This window comes from Etheostoma spectabile, chromosome 21 (genome assembly GCF_008692095.1).
Source record: "Etheostoma spectabile isolate EspeVRDwgs_2016 chromosome 21, UIUC_Espe_1.0, whole genome shotgun sequence".
In the NCBI taxonomy this organism is placed as follows: domain Eukaryota; kingdom Metazoa; phylum Chordata; class Actinopteri; order Perciformes; family Percidae; genus Etheostoma; species Etheostoma spectabile.
The window spans coordinates 22,627,049-22,643,521 of record NC_045753.1 but is presented as its reverse complement, the minus strand read 5'-3'; the positions used below and the strand labels follow the sequence as shown (position 1 = coordinate 22,643,521).

Genomic DNA, 16,473 nt, shown 5'->3' with positions numbered 1-16,473 from the left:
CTTTGTATTTCTGTACATTTTGCTGATATAAATAACTAAAAACACTTACATTTGTGAATGTTCACAGAGACAAATTATATCAGGAATGTTTTATTCACCCCTGTATATATTTTATTCAGTCTTGCATGTTCAAGAATGTAGCAGTAGTTCATGGTTTTGCTCAATTGCAACATGTAGTCTCAATTGCAACATGTAGAGTCTTCATTTTTCAACACATACATATTCAGTCCATTAACCAGTGCCAAGTAGAGGAAGTGTGGTCATCAAGATGAAACAATATGGTGCTGTCAAAAAGTCGAACAACACTTAGAACCTCTTCCCTTTTCACCTTTGAGGTCGGTCCACTGAGTTTTCCGTTCTAACAAAGCCCCAGTTGGCTTTTCATTTGGCTTTTCTCTTGGCCTGTAATAAAAAAAGAAAACACTTGAATTCCAGGAAAACCTATGGCCACAAAACAAAACCCGCAGGAGGATGACTGACTTTGTCACTTACTGCATTTGTGAAGCAGGTCTTCAGTGCTTCAAATTCCTTGGCACACATGTCCTTCCTTAGCTCCTGTCTGCCTGTTGTGCTAGCAGCCACACACTTCCCATACGCCGCCGCCTAAATCCCACGTCAACGAGGGAACAGAAAGTTATCTTTTTTAACTGTCTGTCCAGGATAGTGGCTGACCTCTTGTGTTTGTTTCAGCACATCGTTAGCCATTCTCACTACATAGTTCCGTTGCATTAAGCCTTTAGTGAGGACATTTATTGTATCATATTTATATTTATTTATTGTGTTACGTAAGTGTTCTTCAATATTGCTATTTTCATTATGTATTTTTTATTTTACAAATGCTTACCCTATGCAAATTGATTTGCTACTTCAAATGTTAATTTGTTTGTGTAACATAACGTTAAGTGCAATTCATTTGGCTGTCCTGTGTTGATTAACAAGCAACTGTGTTTTGTGGTAGCATAGGCAACTAGCTAGTCCTAATGTGAACTACGTCTACGTTCAACACGTCCACAGAGTTGCAGAGCACACCTCCCCTCGCTAAGCCATGGCAGCAGTGCTTACCTCTCCTGCGCACTGTGCAAAAAGTTCGGGGAAAAGTCTCATTCTCTCTCGACTGCGAGTCCAGGCATTTGACCCAGACATGGTTGGTGTTCGGTCGTTAACAGAGGTCCTTTTACGTTTTTAAATCAACTGTTGAGCAAGATAGAAGTGAACCGACGCGAATTCAGAAATGTACCTGCAAATTTGTAAAGCATTTCAATAAAGAACTAACACATAAAGCAGTAGGTGAAGCATTTCTGTAGGTAAAAACACGGACAGCGCCATATTGTTGACCCTGTCAGGAAGGAAACGTCCAGCAGGATGTTCGGTAATGCGATTGGCGCACGTCACCATCAATCAAAGTGTCAGCTCTAGCTTTCCTGAAGTCGATTCGCTGTTTTTCGACCTTAGGCGTAAACACAACGCCAATAGACTTCATGATACCTTCTTGCTGTTTCATTATTGGCTAGCTGTCACCTCGAGCTCCGCCTTCCCCTCGTACCCCTTAGAGGAAGATGAGTAACCCGCAGTCTGGATTGCTAAATCATGGCAACATTTATGGAACGTTTAGCTTTTCTTCAGAAAGTAAGTGCTGTTCACGGTCATTAACGTTACTAGTTAAAACCAGTATCAGCTTAACTGAGCATGACGAGTATGACGTACGTTAACCAGTTGTTAGCTGTTGTTAGCCACCACGAGCTTGCTACTAGCCAGCTAACTTAGCTAACAGCAAGAAGAAACACATTTGGTAATTGCACTCCATGTCATTCCTCAGTTGACATGCCAGCTTGTTTCGTTGAAGTTTTAAAGCAGCAAACAGGCATCCAATACTGTCAGAACTGCTTGTTTGGCCAATGCTAACCTGGTACTCAGATTCTGGTGTCCCCCAGAGGTGTCCCTCCCTCAGTGTGTGTTTCACAGTTAATCAAACTGTACAGTACACAGGTTAGATTGTAATCAAATGTTTTTGCTTGTGAACTGTGTGCAATGCTCGTGGGATACAACACGGTCCTTTTAGTTTCAGCTTTGCACTTGTATCACTTGTTTTACCATCATCTTTTCCACCAACTGAAGGTCCCGACTCTGATGAAGGCTACAGCAGATGATGAAAACCCCTGTCCTGGCTACCTTTTCCAAGAGATTGGAAGTATCCTTCATTAGCTTCTGTTGTGGCTCAGCCAACAGCTGCAACCTCTGAAAACGATATACATGTTAAATGGCAAATGAAAAATGACAATTTAAGTCAAATGTTTGCTGTTTTTTAGAAAGCCTAACAACAACTCTCGTTGACAATATGGATCGGAATCCATGGTTTAAATTTGAATCCAAACTCAGGACAGGATTTAAATTTTATCGCATAGATTGTATAAAATGAGTTTATTGCCCTTCAGTAGAAGTTGGTAATAAAAGCACATCTTAAATTTACACACATGAAAAGACATGCCAGCAGGGAGGTTTTCTTCATAGTTATGCTGTTATCTTTTGGTATTCTAACCAGGGAAGAATCACTTTGACCAAATCAAACATATTGAGTCTACTACGCTATGGTGTGAATATCCTTAACCATCATCACACTGTAGAAATCTCCCATGAGTCTTCAGGTTGCGGTCAGTGTTTGTTGGAGTACCTTCTGGAGAGGCTGCAGGTGGAGTCCTGTCATGTCAAACTTAAGGTGAGAACTGTGATATTATTCAAGTTTATGTCTGTAATATGAAACTGCGAAGTGCAGCCATAATGTATTAAGTTTAAAATGTAGCTGATTGGCATCCCTTTCCTGTCTGTGAGTAACTCACTGTTCATGCGGCTGGTTTTTCAGGTGCTGAAGATCTTTGTTCATCTTTGCAGTCATGGCTCAAACCACTTCCTTACAGAACTCCGTAGGAACTCCACCTTCCTCCAGCAGGCATCAGGTCAGACATTGGTCACTTGTGCTTTTAGCTCTGATTTGTCTTCAGCACGTTCACAGAATTGCAGAGAACAATTTCCCTTGCTAAGCCATGGCAACAGTGCGTAACTCTCCTGCACACTGTGCAAAAACTATGGGGAGAAGTCCCGGCATTTGACCTAGACGTTGGTGCTGTTCAGGTGTTAACAGAGGTCCTTTTACATTTTTAAATCAAGAAGTTAAGTCAGATAGAAGCAAACCAATGCTGATTCACTGTTTGTTAAATGTACTAGCACACTTGTGAAGTATTTAAATAATAAAAAAAAAACATGAAGCATTTCTGTAAAACCATGGACAGCGCCATAGTGTTGACCCTGTCATCAAGAAAACGTCCAGCAGGATATTCGGTAACTTGTGCTTTTAGCTCTGATTTGTCTCATCACTCTGTGGCCCCTCCGTCACCTGAACACTCACTCGCTGTCTGGTGTTTTGCTTTTCAAGTTTACAGCGGCCCTCCTGATCCTATCCACGGCACAGCTTTATACCAGAAAGTGAGAAATACAGCACAGGTAAGACAAGCTATATTTTATCTTATCATCATTTCAATCATATATCTGTGGCAGCTAGGCAATCAATTTGTACCTTTTTTTTTAATATTTGCAGGAAGTGGCCAGGTTGCTTTTCACAGATACAATTTCGGCCAAAGATGGCATTTCCCAACTCAACCTAGCCCCCCCAACAGTGGGTGAGTAACAAACACCTAATTTAATAAAAAGGACCATACATCCTACAATTATTTACTAAATCTATTTTTAGGTCTACTCTTATTTTTTTACCAAACCTGTAAATAGCGTAAATGCCCTTTATACTCACACATGTGTTTTGACTTGGTCTGGCTAACTAAACTAACTATACAGCTACAGCCCAAAGAACAGGGGTGATAAGTAAAACACCTGTCCAGATGTTTTGCCAGATAGACATCTTATTTGCTTTTCATCTAAGTGACCATCTTAATGTCCTTAGTATTGTTTTTCCTGATAAGAGACAGGAGGTTTGCTGCACTTATTGAATTCGGGTATTTAACCAACATTTGGAAACAAATCCAGATTGTCGGAAACCATTTTTACTGTCATATGTAATAATACTGTCCATCATCTGAAATATTAGAGCGAGCAGAGTGTCTATAAGGAGCTTAAATGATTTAAATCAGCTTCATAAGGTTCTTTGTATTTTGTAAACTGAAAGCCTTGAGTACAATAGGTCCCCTGTTTCTTTCTGTCCAGGTATGGGTTCAGCAACAACCCACAGGTCAGGAATGCAGGGCTTTGGATACAGTCCAGGGAAGCAGGGGGCAGGTGAGTGATAGACCACCACACATGTGCCGACACAAATCCAGTCAAACTTATCTTCTGTGTACATTTCTGGACCTTTTATGTCTGTACCTGTGCCTCCCAGCAGGCAGTGACTCACTCCTGGATAAGATCCAGAAAGCTGCAGAGGTAGTGGCCAGTGCTGTCCTTCCCCCAACTGAACACCAGGGTATCCGTCTCCATGACAACCATTACCGGGCCGTAGTTGCGCCGTCCGCTCCCATAGAGGTGGCGGTGCCTGCGTGTGCCTATAACCTGCCTGCTCGCACACCAGAAGGTGATAGACATTGTAGACATTGTTGGTGTGATGGGCTTCAGGTTTCTAAATAGTAGGCTTGAATCTCAAATATATTGCCAGTGTATGAGTCATGGATCTGCTCACTATGTAACAGTGTGGCAAGACTCATTTGAGTATGATTAAAAATGTACCCCCATGCCAAGTCAACTTAAGCATGTGTTCCTATACTCATGAGCAGCACTGTAACTACTGTGTATCTTTACCACACAGCATTAACCCAGCGGTGCCCAGGGCAGGTAGGAGGCGGCTGGGAAGAGACCGACAGCAGCAACAACTCCTCTCACAACTCTTCTCAGGACACCACAACTAATAGCAGGGCCTCTGTGGGCAGCAAGTCAGCTGGTACTGGGAGTCATTCAGGGGCCAGCAGAGAGAGCAGTGGGGACCTATCGGAACGGTGAGTGTCTAAAATCACTCTGTAGTCCCATTTGAGAGCTGGCGGGTTAGTCTTTGAATGTCCAGTGTTAGCATAAGATAACACACGTATTCTCACTTTCTCCACATCATCATTTCTCGTCATTTCTGCCTCACACACTGGTCTGGGATCCAGGGTGGAAGCTTTGCAGTTGGGGGACTGTGGCCAGGAGATGGCGCTAATCAGCAGGCTGACTGAAGGATCCAGAGTTTTCCTGTCCAGAGAGGAGAGCCAGCACTTCATTAAAGAGTCTGATCAGATCAAACTTAAATCAGAGAATACTGCTTATTATCCTTTTATTAAATAAACTGTATTATTTCTCTATTGTCTTTCTAACTGGCCTGATTCTGTCTTCTGTCAGGTGCTCCATTCTCAACTGTGAGGTTGTGATGGAGTTGCTCTCAAGCAAGCTTCAGGATCCCTCGAACACTGTTAAGATGGTAGCAACGGTTAAGATTCACCAAAGATCTAGGTTTTCTTTATTATAGCGCGCAATCCTAATATACATATCTTGTTTGTCCTCCCAATCCTGCAGCGGGCACTATGTGCTGAGTCATGCCTTATGACCTCTGACCTCCTCTCTCTGGAACAAATGTTTGGATCTACACATCGCAGGCTCCGCCAGCTGAGCAACGGGGCTCCAGGACCTGTGGCCAACAAAGCCACCAAGGTAAGAGAGAGAAAAAATAAGGTGAAATTACACACATGGGGACTGATAGAACAGAACTAGATAATACTCAAAATGAGGGTGTATTTTTTTTTTTAAATCACCTTTTACCAGATCCTGCGACAGTTTGAGGCTCTGATGGGGGGATCTGTTCACGCTCCGAGGCAGGATACAGCCAACGGCAGCCAGCAGGCAACAACTAATCAGCTACACACATCGACATACTCGGACCCTTTACTACCAACCTGCTCTGCTGACAACGCCAGCCACAACCATTATCAGCCTGACATCCCACCAAATTACCCATCTTCCTCTTGTGGTCTGGCCTTGGCCCAAAGAGAGTCCTCAGGGGAGCTGAATGACGGCCATGGGGAGAAAATGTCTCCTAATCTGCGCGAGTTACTGCAAAACCAGGTGGAGCCAGTCAAGACTGCCGAGTTTAAATTTGTTGCTGAAGAATCCGAGCTTAACGCAGATGGGAGCTCTTCTCCTCCGGCTGAGCCCCAGAGCGAGCAGCCGTGTCCCAGCGGACTGTCCCTGTTCAGCGGTATGGAGCTGGTGACTAAGGTGAAGCCCCTGTGTAAAAGAGAGACGTCCCAGACAGAGACGGACACGATGGGCTACTGCTTAACGGAGAATATAGCTGTGCAAAGCAGTATCGGCAGCAGTGAAACCTGCGACGACGCTCCTTTAATTTACAATTCAGTTGCACGTGGTAGCAGCCAACCCGTATCTGCCTTCTCATTTCTCAACTTTTGAACACTGACTGACCAACTTTTTACAGTTGGGACTGTCACAGGTAAACCAATGATGTCTTCATGTATATACTTCTAAGAAATCTATTTAATTTTTTAAACCAAGATCAGATCTGTAAGCTTATTACTACACAGTATACAAACAGCAGATTCAGTTATGTTTGGATTTTTTTGTTCTTTTCTGTATGGTGCTTCTTTGGAAATTGTATTTAAGCCGCAGATTGGGCTAAGGGACAGATATTTAGGACGCCTAACTGTAGTCCTATTACTTAGTGCAACCCACAGCTGGCATGAGAAACCCCTCAACTGTCATTAAGGAGGACTAGGAGGTCTGTAAACCATGTTGCTGTGTGTTTACTGAGGTCTAATTTCTCAAACGTATTTAACAAGACTGGTTGACTTGCCTTTAGGGTTGGGCGGTAATACGGTATACGGGGGTCTTACAAATAGCAACGGTATCAGTTTCAATACCATCAATAAAAAAATGCCATGCACTTATATAGGAGACAAGGATTAAATATTAAATATAATTATTTTAATGCCTAAAAATGCTTATGTGTGGTTGTCGTCACGTGACAGTGCGGAGGAGAGAGGGGGGTGGGGGAGGATGGCAAGGCGCGCACCTAGTCTCAAAGAAGAACGTGACTTCTGCAGCATTTGGTGTTTCAGTATTAGTGTTTGGTATTCAGTGTCTAAACGGTGTAGGCACAAGCCAACCGTTTGGTGACACCGTCGGATTCTTACGTCATCATTTTTAATTAGTCACGGTAATACCGTAAAATAGGGAGGAGGTTTGACGGTATCAAAATGTGGATACCGCCCAACTCTACTTGCATAACAGATTATTATTGACAGTTGCTTTATCTCAGGATTCCTTTAAGATAACTGAAACTCTGCAGCACGACCCGAACCTCTGAGGGAGAATCCCTCAATTTGTAATTTGCACTACAATTGCATTTATTATGGACTCGTAAACCTACAAATGAGTTTTATTCCATATTTTTTGGTACTAAACTACTATGTCAGTGTAAATGTTATGAGTGTTAGTTTACAAATTATTTATCCCTGTATTGATTAAAACATACCAGTGAGAATGGTTGTAGAGTGCACGTACCTGAATAAAAACTAGTTCGAAGAACTGGAGGAGGAATTCATTAAGATGTTCTGTGTGCGGAACATCTGCCATCAGCAAAATGCAAATAACTATCAGCAACTTCATGAACGGTTGCTTATGTAACCAAATAAAAGGCAGATTACCTTCACTATCTCAACGTTTCACTTACATACTGTACTGTGGCGTTGTGGAATGTGGTACACACACTACATGCCAAAATGGTAAGCAAACCTACCGATGCATACAATGAACGCTACTAATGTGTTTTGTTTCAGGAAACACAAGCTAAGCTGTTTCACATGCTGAACAATAAAACCTGCTGTATTTTTGTTACAGCACTAACTACTACATAAGTGAGTCTTGTTCTACTGTATTTAAATGGTATCAGTGACGTGCAGACGGAACTTTCAGCAACACTTTATTTCAACGCCAAATAAATTGGAAAATTACAGAAAATATGAATCACTTTCACCACTCTCACTTTATTTGCAACACAGTGTTTCTGGTCATATTTAACCATACAGAAACAAGTATGGCTGGCAGGCATATGACGCATACACACGTGTAAAATGTTATAGAAATAAACATGGTTACAAACGTACTGAGAGCTTTTTCCTCGAGGCTGTTTTATTTAGACGCACTGTGCCGAGCATTACACTGCCTGAGCCACAGACTCCAGTGCCTGCTCTATAATTAGCCAGGGTCTAATCTCAAGTTGGATTTTGAGGCTCATGAAGAATCTTTGTTCCATTACTTTAAACCCACAGATCTGCCACACCAAAACATTTTAGATTTATTCAGATAGTGAAAGTAACTGCGATACACTAGAATTTAACGTCACTTTGGTTGGAGAAAACAAAAAAGGCCTATAATGTTATTTTATTGAATCATTTTAATAATGCTTCTCGGGAGTGAATCCATTAGCCTCCATGAGCTTCCTTTGTGAATAGGATCCCAACAACTCCCCCTTCACAGACACAAACTTGCGGCTGACTTCCTCAGTTGAGAGTAAACAGAATGAGGAGTTATTGAGTAAAGTGCTTCGCTTTATGTCATTTTGCAAGCACTTTGGTTCATCACACCTTTCTTGTGATTAGCACCAATGAAAATGTCCACGCATCGACGCACGCACGTAAAGAGAGCGATACCTCTTTATAAAGTGCACAGGGTGCGTGCATACACACATACACACAAACACACGTACACATCAACACTGCACAAAAAAACCACAGTGGCTGGGCCATGGAAAGGCGGATGTGCTTATGGTCTTAACAAATGGTACATGGTGAGTTGGGGATGAGCCTTTGTGCCCAAAATCTGTAAACCTCCACACATCATCCCCTTCCCCCTGACCCGAGGGTGTCGCTTGAGGCTTTCAAGGAGGAGCCGCCATGCCAGTAGTGTCAGAACTGATGGGCGAGGGACAAGAGGCAAGGAGAGGGGTCAGAGGCCACGGTCATGTTGAGCCCGGACGCCCTCTGGTCTGCAGACTACTGAAGTGCGCCTCCCTCAGGACTCTGTTGATGTAGTCGTAGGAGACACTGCTGCCGTCGCCATGGAAACCATGCTGCAAGGAGCTCCCACAGTCTTCGGGCTTTGGGCTGTGGGAGTACTGGGTGGTGCAGTTGTTCTGGCTGTGTATGCATGGCCTGGCGCTGACCACTATTGCTCTCTCTGGGCTACTGATCCCATTACTGCTGTCGCTGCAGGAAGACTGCAAAACCAGGACAGAGATCTGAATTTTAGTTTCATGGATGGATGCAGAAGCTTTAAATGAAATTCTGTGCTTTTCCTGAAAGTGGTGCATTGCATAAAGAGTCATAAGTATGTATACACATGATGCCAGGCTGCATGCTCTATCTATAAATAAATGGGCTTTACATTAGATAGAGCATAAATGACCTTGGGGGATTTATTCGTTCCCTAAAGAGGATTTCCATCACACTATCAAATAAAATCTGGGTACAACTACATCTGTGTGATGGTCTAAAGATTAATATAAATAAAGAGCAATTCAGTCTCACCTCTGAATCCAAATCTGACACAAGCAGGCTGGTACCCCCTCCTGATTTCTTGGCCTGAGGACTCAGCTGTTGGTCCTCCTCACTGTCACAGCTACGGCGTCGTTTCCTGTACAAAACAGAAATGGAAGAAACAGAGAGTGTTGTGAGTGCAGAGGACAGTAGAGTAAACTTAAAAGTGAAGGAGATGGTGTGACAGAAACAATGTAGGCATGCAGAGAGAGATTGGGCGGAGAAAGGAAGAGCATAAGATAGAGAACATGAACAGGAACCAAAAATAGCAACAGACACTCAGTTACATGATCAGACATGTGGCGCTCCCATTATGAAAACACATTAACATATATTCGCTGGGGAACACACGGTGTATGGATATTACATATATACTGCATTGTCAGCCTAAATTGTCTAGTTCTTGGCTTTTGATTACTGTAATATGTGATGTTGTCACACAACGTTGCATTACAAGTGATACAATTATTGAACGTTACACTGTGTGCAATGATGAGGCTGTATTAATTACGTCGAAGATGTGTAAAATGGTTACTCCCGTTACCTGCTGTCAGTCAGCATTTCTGCAGTCTTGACGTATGTTTTTGGCCAAAAAAAGGTTGACACCCCTTGTGATCCCGGATTGCGATGTCTTATTTTAAAGCTTTGGCTTACTGCTCCACGACCATTTCGTAGAAATGCAGTATGGTAAGATCCCTCTTTATCTCATCAGAAAGTCATGTGAGTGAGCAATCTCCGGCTGAAGCACAGGTCGCTGTAGGAGAGCACAAACCTCAGCTATGGGCTAGTTCGGACCTGTCACTGTTCCAAGTCCTGTCCGCCCTGCCTACGCCTCGGTTGTGGAACAAACTGCTGCTGGGCGTCTGAAAGCTAACCAGCTAACGCTAACTAAAGGTATTCTCGTTTACGCAGTGAAATCTCGAGTAACTACTCCAGTCATGACCGCATAGGGAGCAAGCTAGCCTGCTAGCTGCTACAGTGCAATGTTGTATGAGCTAACTACTTTTAGCTAACTACTGCTGTACTAACGCTAGGCTAACTGAAAGTTCTTCCGCTTTCGTTTGCCGTCAACTTGCCGTTAGTCGTGGTTAACTGTTACTTTGACTTGACAGCTCTCCGACGCAAGAAATTACCTATTTAATTACATTCAATTTTAATTGTAATGTTGTTAGAAGTATGATAACCTATATTCCGAGGTCGTTAGCTAGCTAGGTGTGTAGCAGCGAGCTTTTCTTCTTTGGTCGTCAACGTTTCCCGAAGTAAAGAACTCCACCCCTCTGTTTACCTGACGTCACCAGAAATAGTACAAAGCGGAAACGGCTTCCAGTGTCAACCTCAACCCAAACCAGGACCTCAACATGGTGAGCATTATGTTTTTTCCCCCACTAATAAGTTAATTAAGAGGGGTTTTGATATATTGTTGAGGGCCAGCTTTGGCGTCGTTGAACGGAAGTACATGTAAGGGTTACTGCCAGGCGAGTTGTCTAATGGCTACGGCTGTTAACGTTAATTACCAAAATCAAAAGCACATTTATTTTTAACTATTAATTAATTGTCCTTTTAGGCGTCTTTTCAGAATACATGTTTCCCTGGTAATACCGGCAATGAAAACGTTCACTTATCAGACCGGTCCGGCACAGGCGTCTCAGAAAGTCGAGGCCCCGCCCCTTTCTGGGGGGTTGGAAAACAGAAGATTTTATGTCAATTTGACGTGTGTTTAGATCATAATTTTGACAAATGTGTGTGGATTTATTACTTGTTAAACAAACGTTTGTTAAATATACATCTAATAATTATTTTGTGATTGTGATAGATTTAAATAAATGCCAATAAGCTACATTCAAACTACATTGTGGGCTATACAGATGGAAGAGGCATGCACACCATGTTGAACGGCAGTTTTTTGAACTCCCAAATTCAGCATGTTACACAGTTGGCTGTTCTTGTAGGTTTGGGGAGGCAGGGGCCCAGACAGACCCGTATCCGGAGTGGCTCAGAGAATACTGGCAGGCCTTCTTCTATGGGCTTCCTGTCAAGTTGCTGCCAGCTGTTACTGTGGTTAAAACAAGATGTTCGTTCAGGGTTAACAGCAATTCACACAACCTTCAGATCTTCACTGGTAAGTTGGGGAGTCACAAAGAAACTCCTGCACACTGTCTAACTTGCAAAGTCAAATTGAATGGCAATATTTCAGAGCTAGACCTTCATTAGGCAAATGGTATGATGATGGCACTTTTTTCTACACTACCCTAGGTTCATCCACAAAAAACTTTACCTTCATATGACTGCAGACCTGTAGACTCTTTGTAAAGGGACCTAATTAATTAACTAAATGTCTGCAGACATGAAAGATCAATTTGACTTTTGTTGTTAACACTTAAAGTGATTAATTGTTTGTCCATTTCATTTTGTGAGTTTTTTATTATGTAGAAATGCAGGAGGATGAGAGGTAAGGCAGTGATTTTGCAGTGGCTGTGAATGATTTAGCTTGATTTAGCTTTATTATTTTCTTGTGAAATGTACAGTACGTGAGCTGCTGCTCTTCCTGTTGAATAGGAAATCAAAAGATGCTTTTTATCAATGTAATCAAAATGATTGACATCTACCCCAATGACTTGTCTTTGGAAAGGCTTCTTTTAGTGAGGGTGAGATTTGACCACTAAGCCTTTACTAAGAAAATGTAACTCTCTGCGATTATTAAAGATAGAGGGTACCCCACTTAACAACAATGCTCCAATGCATCTCAAAATACTGTGAATCTGCTGTCAAAATACCCTAATACATTGCTTCTTAGTTGAGGAGTATTTTGTCAAAGTAAATCATGCACTATTCATTACTTTCAATAGTCTCTGATAATGGGATGTGGTTGAACCGTCACTAGATGGGGCTAAATATAAATATATATGCAATCCAGGAGAGATTTTACTACCTGTATTTTCACAGTTGTTTCTCAAACGTGCTTTGAGGAATGGGCTTTTTCAGCTTCCCCCGGTATGATGACAACTTCCACAGCAGCAGCTATGCTGGAAAGATGAAGGAAAGGCTTTAGCCAAAGCAGGGGAACTACTCTGTGTTTGACAGATATTACAGCCCCCCCCCCCCATCACCAGCACCCTTTGCTTCGATCCGGCACGCTCCAGCACTCACTCAATAATGGTACTATGAACCTTTGAGTAGTCTTTCCAAAGTATTCCATTCCTTTTGCTTTATCAATACTGATAAAAACACAAAACACTCAATACTGTTGGGGGTTTTAGGTCCCCTAATGTTTACCCTAATGTAAAATATATATTTTTACAGACAATGACCTATGAGATTGACCATATGTTTGGAATGAAGCATTGCCAGTGGTTGAGCTATGCAGGGCTCCAACCCCCTGGAGGGGTCTCATCGTAGACCGCTGGATTTCTGTCCCATCTGCCTTCGCAAGCTACAGATTGCTATCGGCTTCAACATAGCTGAGATACAAGGTGAAAAAGATAAACACTTTTAATAGAAACAGATTGTGACGATAAACCCAATTCCATCATTGGAATTTCTTTTTACAGTAGACAGCCACATACAGTACAGTGCTGCTCTGGTGTTAAAATGAGAACAGCATAATTACGTCCTGATTAAGACGGGACCAACATGACATTCATTCACAATGACAAGATTAATTTGTACCATAATTAAGTATATTTCAATTCCAGCATGTTTCTCTCATTTATTTTGTTTTGAACATTACCAGTACCTATTATTATGGTAACTTCATTACTCTGAAGTCATTTGTTGCAGTGTTTACAAGGAAGCTTTTTTCTTTTCTGAATCATAATATTTTAGTCAAACCTAAAGCCAATCATGTAAGAATGAACGACACAAATTGGAAATATTTAAAGGTAGATGATACGTATTAGAAGGAGCTGCTCTTCAATATAACAAAGAAAGACTTAAAAATTTTGAGTAATGTTAAGACATTTTTCACCCATGCGTAAGGCTTAGTAAAAGATCTGATTACAGATTAATGCACAGACACGATCAGATATTGTATATTTAACTTATGTCTTTGTGCTATGTGGTCAACAGACCTTTCTGAACTGGATGGAGGTGGATCAGAGTCAAACATCCAGACCAGAGGAGGCCTCTGCATGTCAGTATGTGCTCCACTTTCCAAAACCCACTGAAGGTGTCTGGACATACTGGGGAAAAATATGAACTATAGTACTCGTCCATAAATCAGGATGTGTTCAGGAAAGAAACCAAACAGCTCTGACTTCTTTAAGATAACATTTAAAAATATGTGTTTAACATTTCTGCTACTGTTTGATTACAAAACAAGGCAGAATGAATGCTGAGTACAGGTAAGTATGTTATAAATCTAAATTAAAGATGCCATATGTACATACAATATTTATGTGAAAGTGTATTAAAACATTTGCCATAATTATGTGACAACTACAAAAGTAGTTGAATAAGTTGCTTTAAGGTTGGAGTGTACATAAATAAAACCATTAAACATGATTGAGTGCTTCAAATCACTATGTTGCTTTATTGTGATTGAACACATTTTCTTTACAAAAATAGATTTGAGTGTGGTATCTCATATCACGTAGTGCAATAGTCAGCTTGGTGACATTTTGTTTAAAAAAGAAACACTTTTAATCACATCTCCTGAGCTTTATGTATTTTCTATAACACGAGTTACAGAATCTGTGCAAATTATTGTTCTTGCAGCTAAATTTGCATCAGTTTTTCTGGCTATTAATTATGGTAAATTGATTGCCAGCAGGTAATTAGTTCATCAAGTGTCAGTGTAACAATAAGTCCTGTTTCTGAAATATTTAAAACTAAGGCACCTCCATTAACGCTGCATCGCTTGTGGTCCATTTTCAACACGTCCATACTTTATCACACACTATCGTACTTTAAGGCAAGACTACATCAAAAACTTCACTCACTTAAAGCTCATTTCATAGTATACCTTTTGACTCTAGAAAGAAAAGAAAAAAAAATCAGTTTGATACTTTAGGTATGTGAGGCACAATTGCTACATAAATACTGTGATGTAAAAGTTCTAAAGATTGGTCTCAGAGGCCAGATCTACAATGGCAGATCATAAACATTTTTGGTCTTTCTCTTTATTGCATTCATGTTCAGTTTCTCTGTATTCCTCTGGCCAGCTGTAGTCTTCAGCATTTAACCCTCATATTGCTTCACACTTTTATTAACCTTATCCTATCTCATCAGCTCAAGCAAAACGTATAACCTGCACATCTCTTGTGGCCTCTGCCAGGTCGTCTACTTCAGAGCAGTCCAAGGACCGGTCAGTTCTTTCGTCCGGTTTATGCACTGCAGTCTGTCCCTCGGAGTCCCCTTCTCTTTCACGTACGCCTTCAGGGAGTTTATAGTCCCTCTTCCTACACAGTAATCCTTTCTTAGCAGGTTTCACCAAACCCAAGAACAATGCACTAACTCCCATGCCGACTGCACAGGAGTAGAAGGCTGATCCATAGTTCTCAGTCACATCCACCAGCACGCCTGGGGATAGAGGAGAAGTAAAAGGAAGCATTAAAAAAGGGCCACTCCAACAAATAACTTGTCATGACTATAACTCAGCGTGTGGAAACAGTTTTATAATGTCTTCTGAGGCTGAGAAAATAAACCTGATGGTGCGAATGGGATCAGGGTTATCTACAAAGCCGTAGTAAATAGAAACCATAGCCAGTATTTAGAAGAAATGTATCACTAAAAGATAACCCTTACCTCCAAGTGGGGGTCCAGCCAGCCCAGCAAAGCTCTGTATGAAGACATAGACACCAGCAGCAGAAGACATCCTCTCTATGCCCACCACGTCCTCCTCCGCCAGCATTGGGATGTGGGTGCATGCTAGGGTTCCCATGAAGAACCCGTACAAAGTGCAGCACACAGCCAGGCCGTAGAACTCCGTAACCAAAGTAAATCCCACCAGATCAGCAGTCATTGCAATTACACATGCCAGAAGCACCAGCAGCTTCTTCTTCCTGAACTGCTCCCGGTTCAGGATCCACCCAATGCAAAATCGGCCAAGGATTTCAGCCACGGCCATGGTGGAGAGCATGTAGGTGGCGCGGTCCCGCTCCACACCTCGACTCACACTCAGCTCGATGATGTAGAGTTGGGGGGCGAAGAAACCGAGCGTGGCGAACAGTCCGAACAGAGAATAGAGAATGAAGTTGCACTCTCTGAGGATAGAAAAGTCTAGAAGTTTTGAGTTCTTTGTGGATGGCTTTTCATCGCCTAATTTCATTTCCTCATCCTCTTTTATCACTTGTTTCTCTGCGTTTTCATTCCTTTTATCCCCGGTTTCAATTTCTATATCCTCTCCCGTACTGTTTTCCTCAGATTTCCCTGATTCTTTGTGCAGTAAAGTCTTCTCCTCTGGGCTTATGTCATCTATGTCCTTTAGAGACTGGACACCAGAGTCTCCCGTGCTCACAGAGCCTCTGCTTACCTCATTGTCCAGACTGTGGGAGGTATTTTGTGCATATGAGGTATTGTTTATTATAGAGTCCTCTGGATTTGTGCCCTCTACATTCTCTGGTGTACTGAGAGCTTCCAGTTCCTTTTGGGACGATCCGTCAGTCTCTGTCTCTGGGGTCGCTCTGGGTTTGATAATGATTGGCCGAAGCAGAACACCACAGATGATGATGGTGCTTTGCAAAGCTCCTATCACTGCCATGGTATGTCGCCAGCCAATATGGTCCCTTAATGCAGAAAAAGCTGAATGACAAAAGGAGGTATTTAGTCAGTATTGATCATTTAAAGTGCTCAAATAATGCTTATTTTCAGATATCATCATAATTGGATTTAGAGGTTGTAACAGAATAGCTTTCCATGGTTCATATTTTTGTTGTACTGCACATTGCTGCAGCTCCCC

At 42.0% G+C, this 16,473-nt stretch overlaps 4 protein-coding genes and 1 long non-coding RNA gene across 9 annotated transcripts in view; 2 read left to right on the top strand and 3 right to left on the bottom strand.

Moving 5' to 3' along the window:
• Nucleotides 1–76: 76 nt before the first annotated feature.
• On the bottom strand, nucleotides 77–1,315 carry ndufaf8 (NADH:ubiquinone oxidoreductase complex assembly factor 8). Its single transcript, XM_032502819.1, has 3 exons — nucleotides 1,063–1,315; nucleotides 493–603; nucleotides 77–402 (listed from the first exon to the last, which is right to left on the bottom strand). The coding sequence occupies exons 1-3, from the start codon at nucleotides 1,141–1,143 to the stop codon at nucleotides 382–384; spliced, it is 213 nt and encodes a 70-aa protein (XP_032358710.1). The 5' UTR covers nucleotides 1,144–1,315; the 3' UTR covers nucleotides 77–381.
• Nucleotides 1,316–1,384: 69 nt separating this feature from the next.
• On the top strand, nucleotides 1,385–6,679 carry tepsin (TEPSIN adaptor related protein complex 4 accessory protein). 3 transcript variants are annotated; one of them, XM_032502808.1, is made up of 13 exons: nucleotides 1,385–1,626; nucleotides 2,116–2,188; nucleotides 2,622–2,713; nucleotides 2,858–2,951; nucleotides 3,428–3,495; nucleotides 3,590–3,671; nucleotides 4,210–4,281; nucleotides 4,385–4,573; nucleotides 4,805–4,991; nucleotides 5,145–5,258; nucleotides 5,371–5,449; nucleotides 5,545–5,679; nucleotides 5,791–6,679. In XM_032502808.1, exons 1-13 carry the CDS (start codon nucleotides 1,588–1,590, stop codon nucleotides 6,433–6,435), a joined length of 1,869 nt encoding a protein of 622 aa, XP_032358699.1. In that variant the 5' UTR covers nucleotides 1,385–1,587; the 3' UTR covers nucleotides 6,436–6,679. The 3 variants fall into 3 exon arrangements, with proteins under 3 accessions (XP_032358699.1, XP_032358700.1, XP_032358698.1); XM_032502809.1 differs by having other exon boundaries at nucleotides 4,382–4,573; nucleotides 5,371–5,440; XM_032502807.1 differs by having other exon boundaries at nucleotides 4,382–4,573.
• Nucleotides 6,680–8,007: 1,328 nt separating this feature from the next.
• Nucleotides 8,008–10,829, bottom strand: si:dkey-21c1.1 (protein FAM104A-like). Its single transcript, XM_032502818.1, has 3 exons — nucleotides 10,123–10,829; nucleotides 9,570–9,675; nucleotides 8,008–9,259 (listed from the first exon to the last, which is right to left on the bottom strand). The coding sequence occupies exons 1-3, from the start codon at nucleotides 10,137–10,139 to the stop codon at nucleotides 9,002–9,004; spliced, it is 381 nt and encodes a 126-aa protein (XP_032358709.1). The 5' UTR covers nucleotides 10,140–10,829; the 3' UTR covers nucleotides 8,008–9,001.
• Nucleotides 10,707–14,078, top strand: LOC116671490 (uncharacterized). Of its 2 annotated transcripts, XR_004327281.1 has the most exons (5): nucleotides 10,707–10,939; nucleotides 11,528–12,223; nucleotides 12,545–12,734; nucleotides 12,879–13,048; nucleotides 13,644–14,078. It is a non-coding gene; the product is annotated as an uncharacterized LOC116671490 (long non-coding RNA). The 2 variants fall into 2 exon arrangements; XR_004327280.1 differs by having other exon boundaries at nucleotides 11,528–12,734.
• LOC116671483 (monocarboxylate transporter 7) overlaps nucleotides 14,079–16,473 on the bottom strand; it is a 6,765-nt gene continuing 4,370 nt past the window's right edge. For both annotated transcript variants that reach the window (XM_032502811.1, XM_032502810.1), the window contains 2 exons: nucleotides 15,321–16,316; nucleotides 14,079–15,095 (listed from right to left, as the gene is read on the bottom strand). In XM_032502811.1, the coding sequence (XP_032358702.1) occupies nucleotides 14,806–15,095; nucleotides 15,321–16,316 (1,286 nt within the window). In that variant the 3' untranslated portion in view covers nucleotides 14,079–14,805. The remainder of the gene's footprint in view (nucleotides 15,096–15,320; nucleotides 16,317–16,473) is intronic.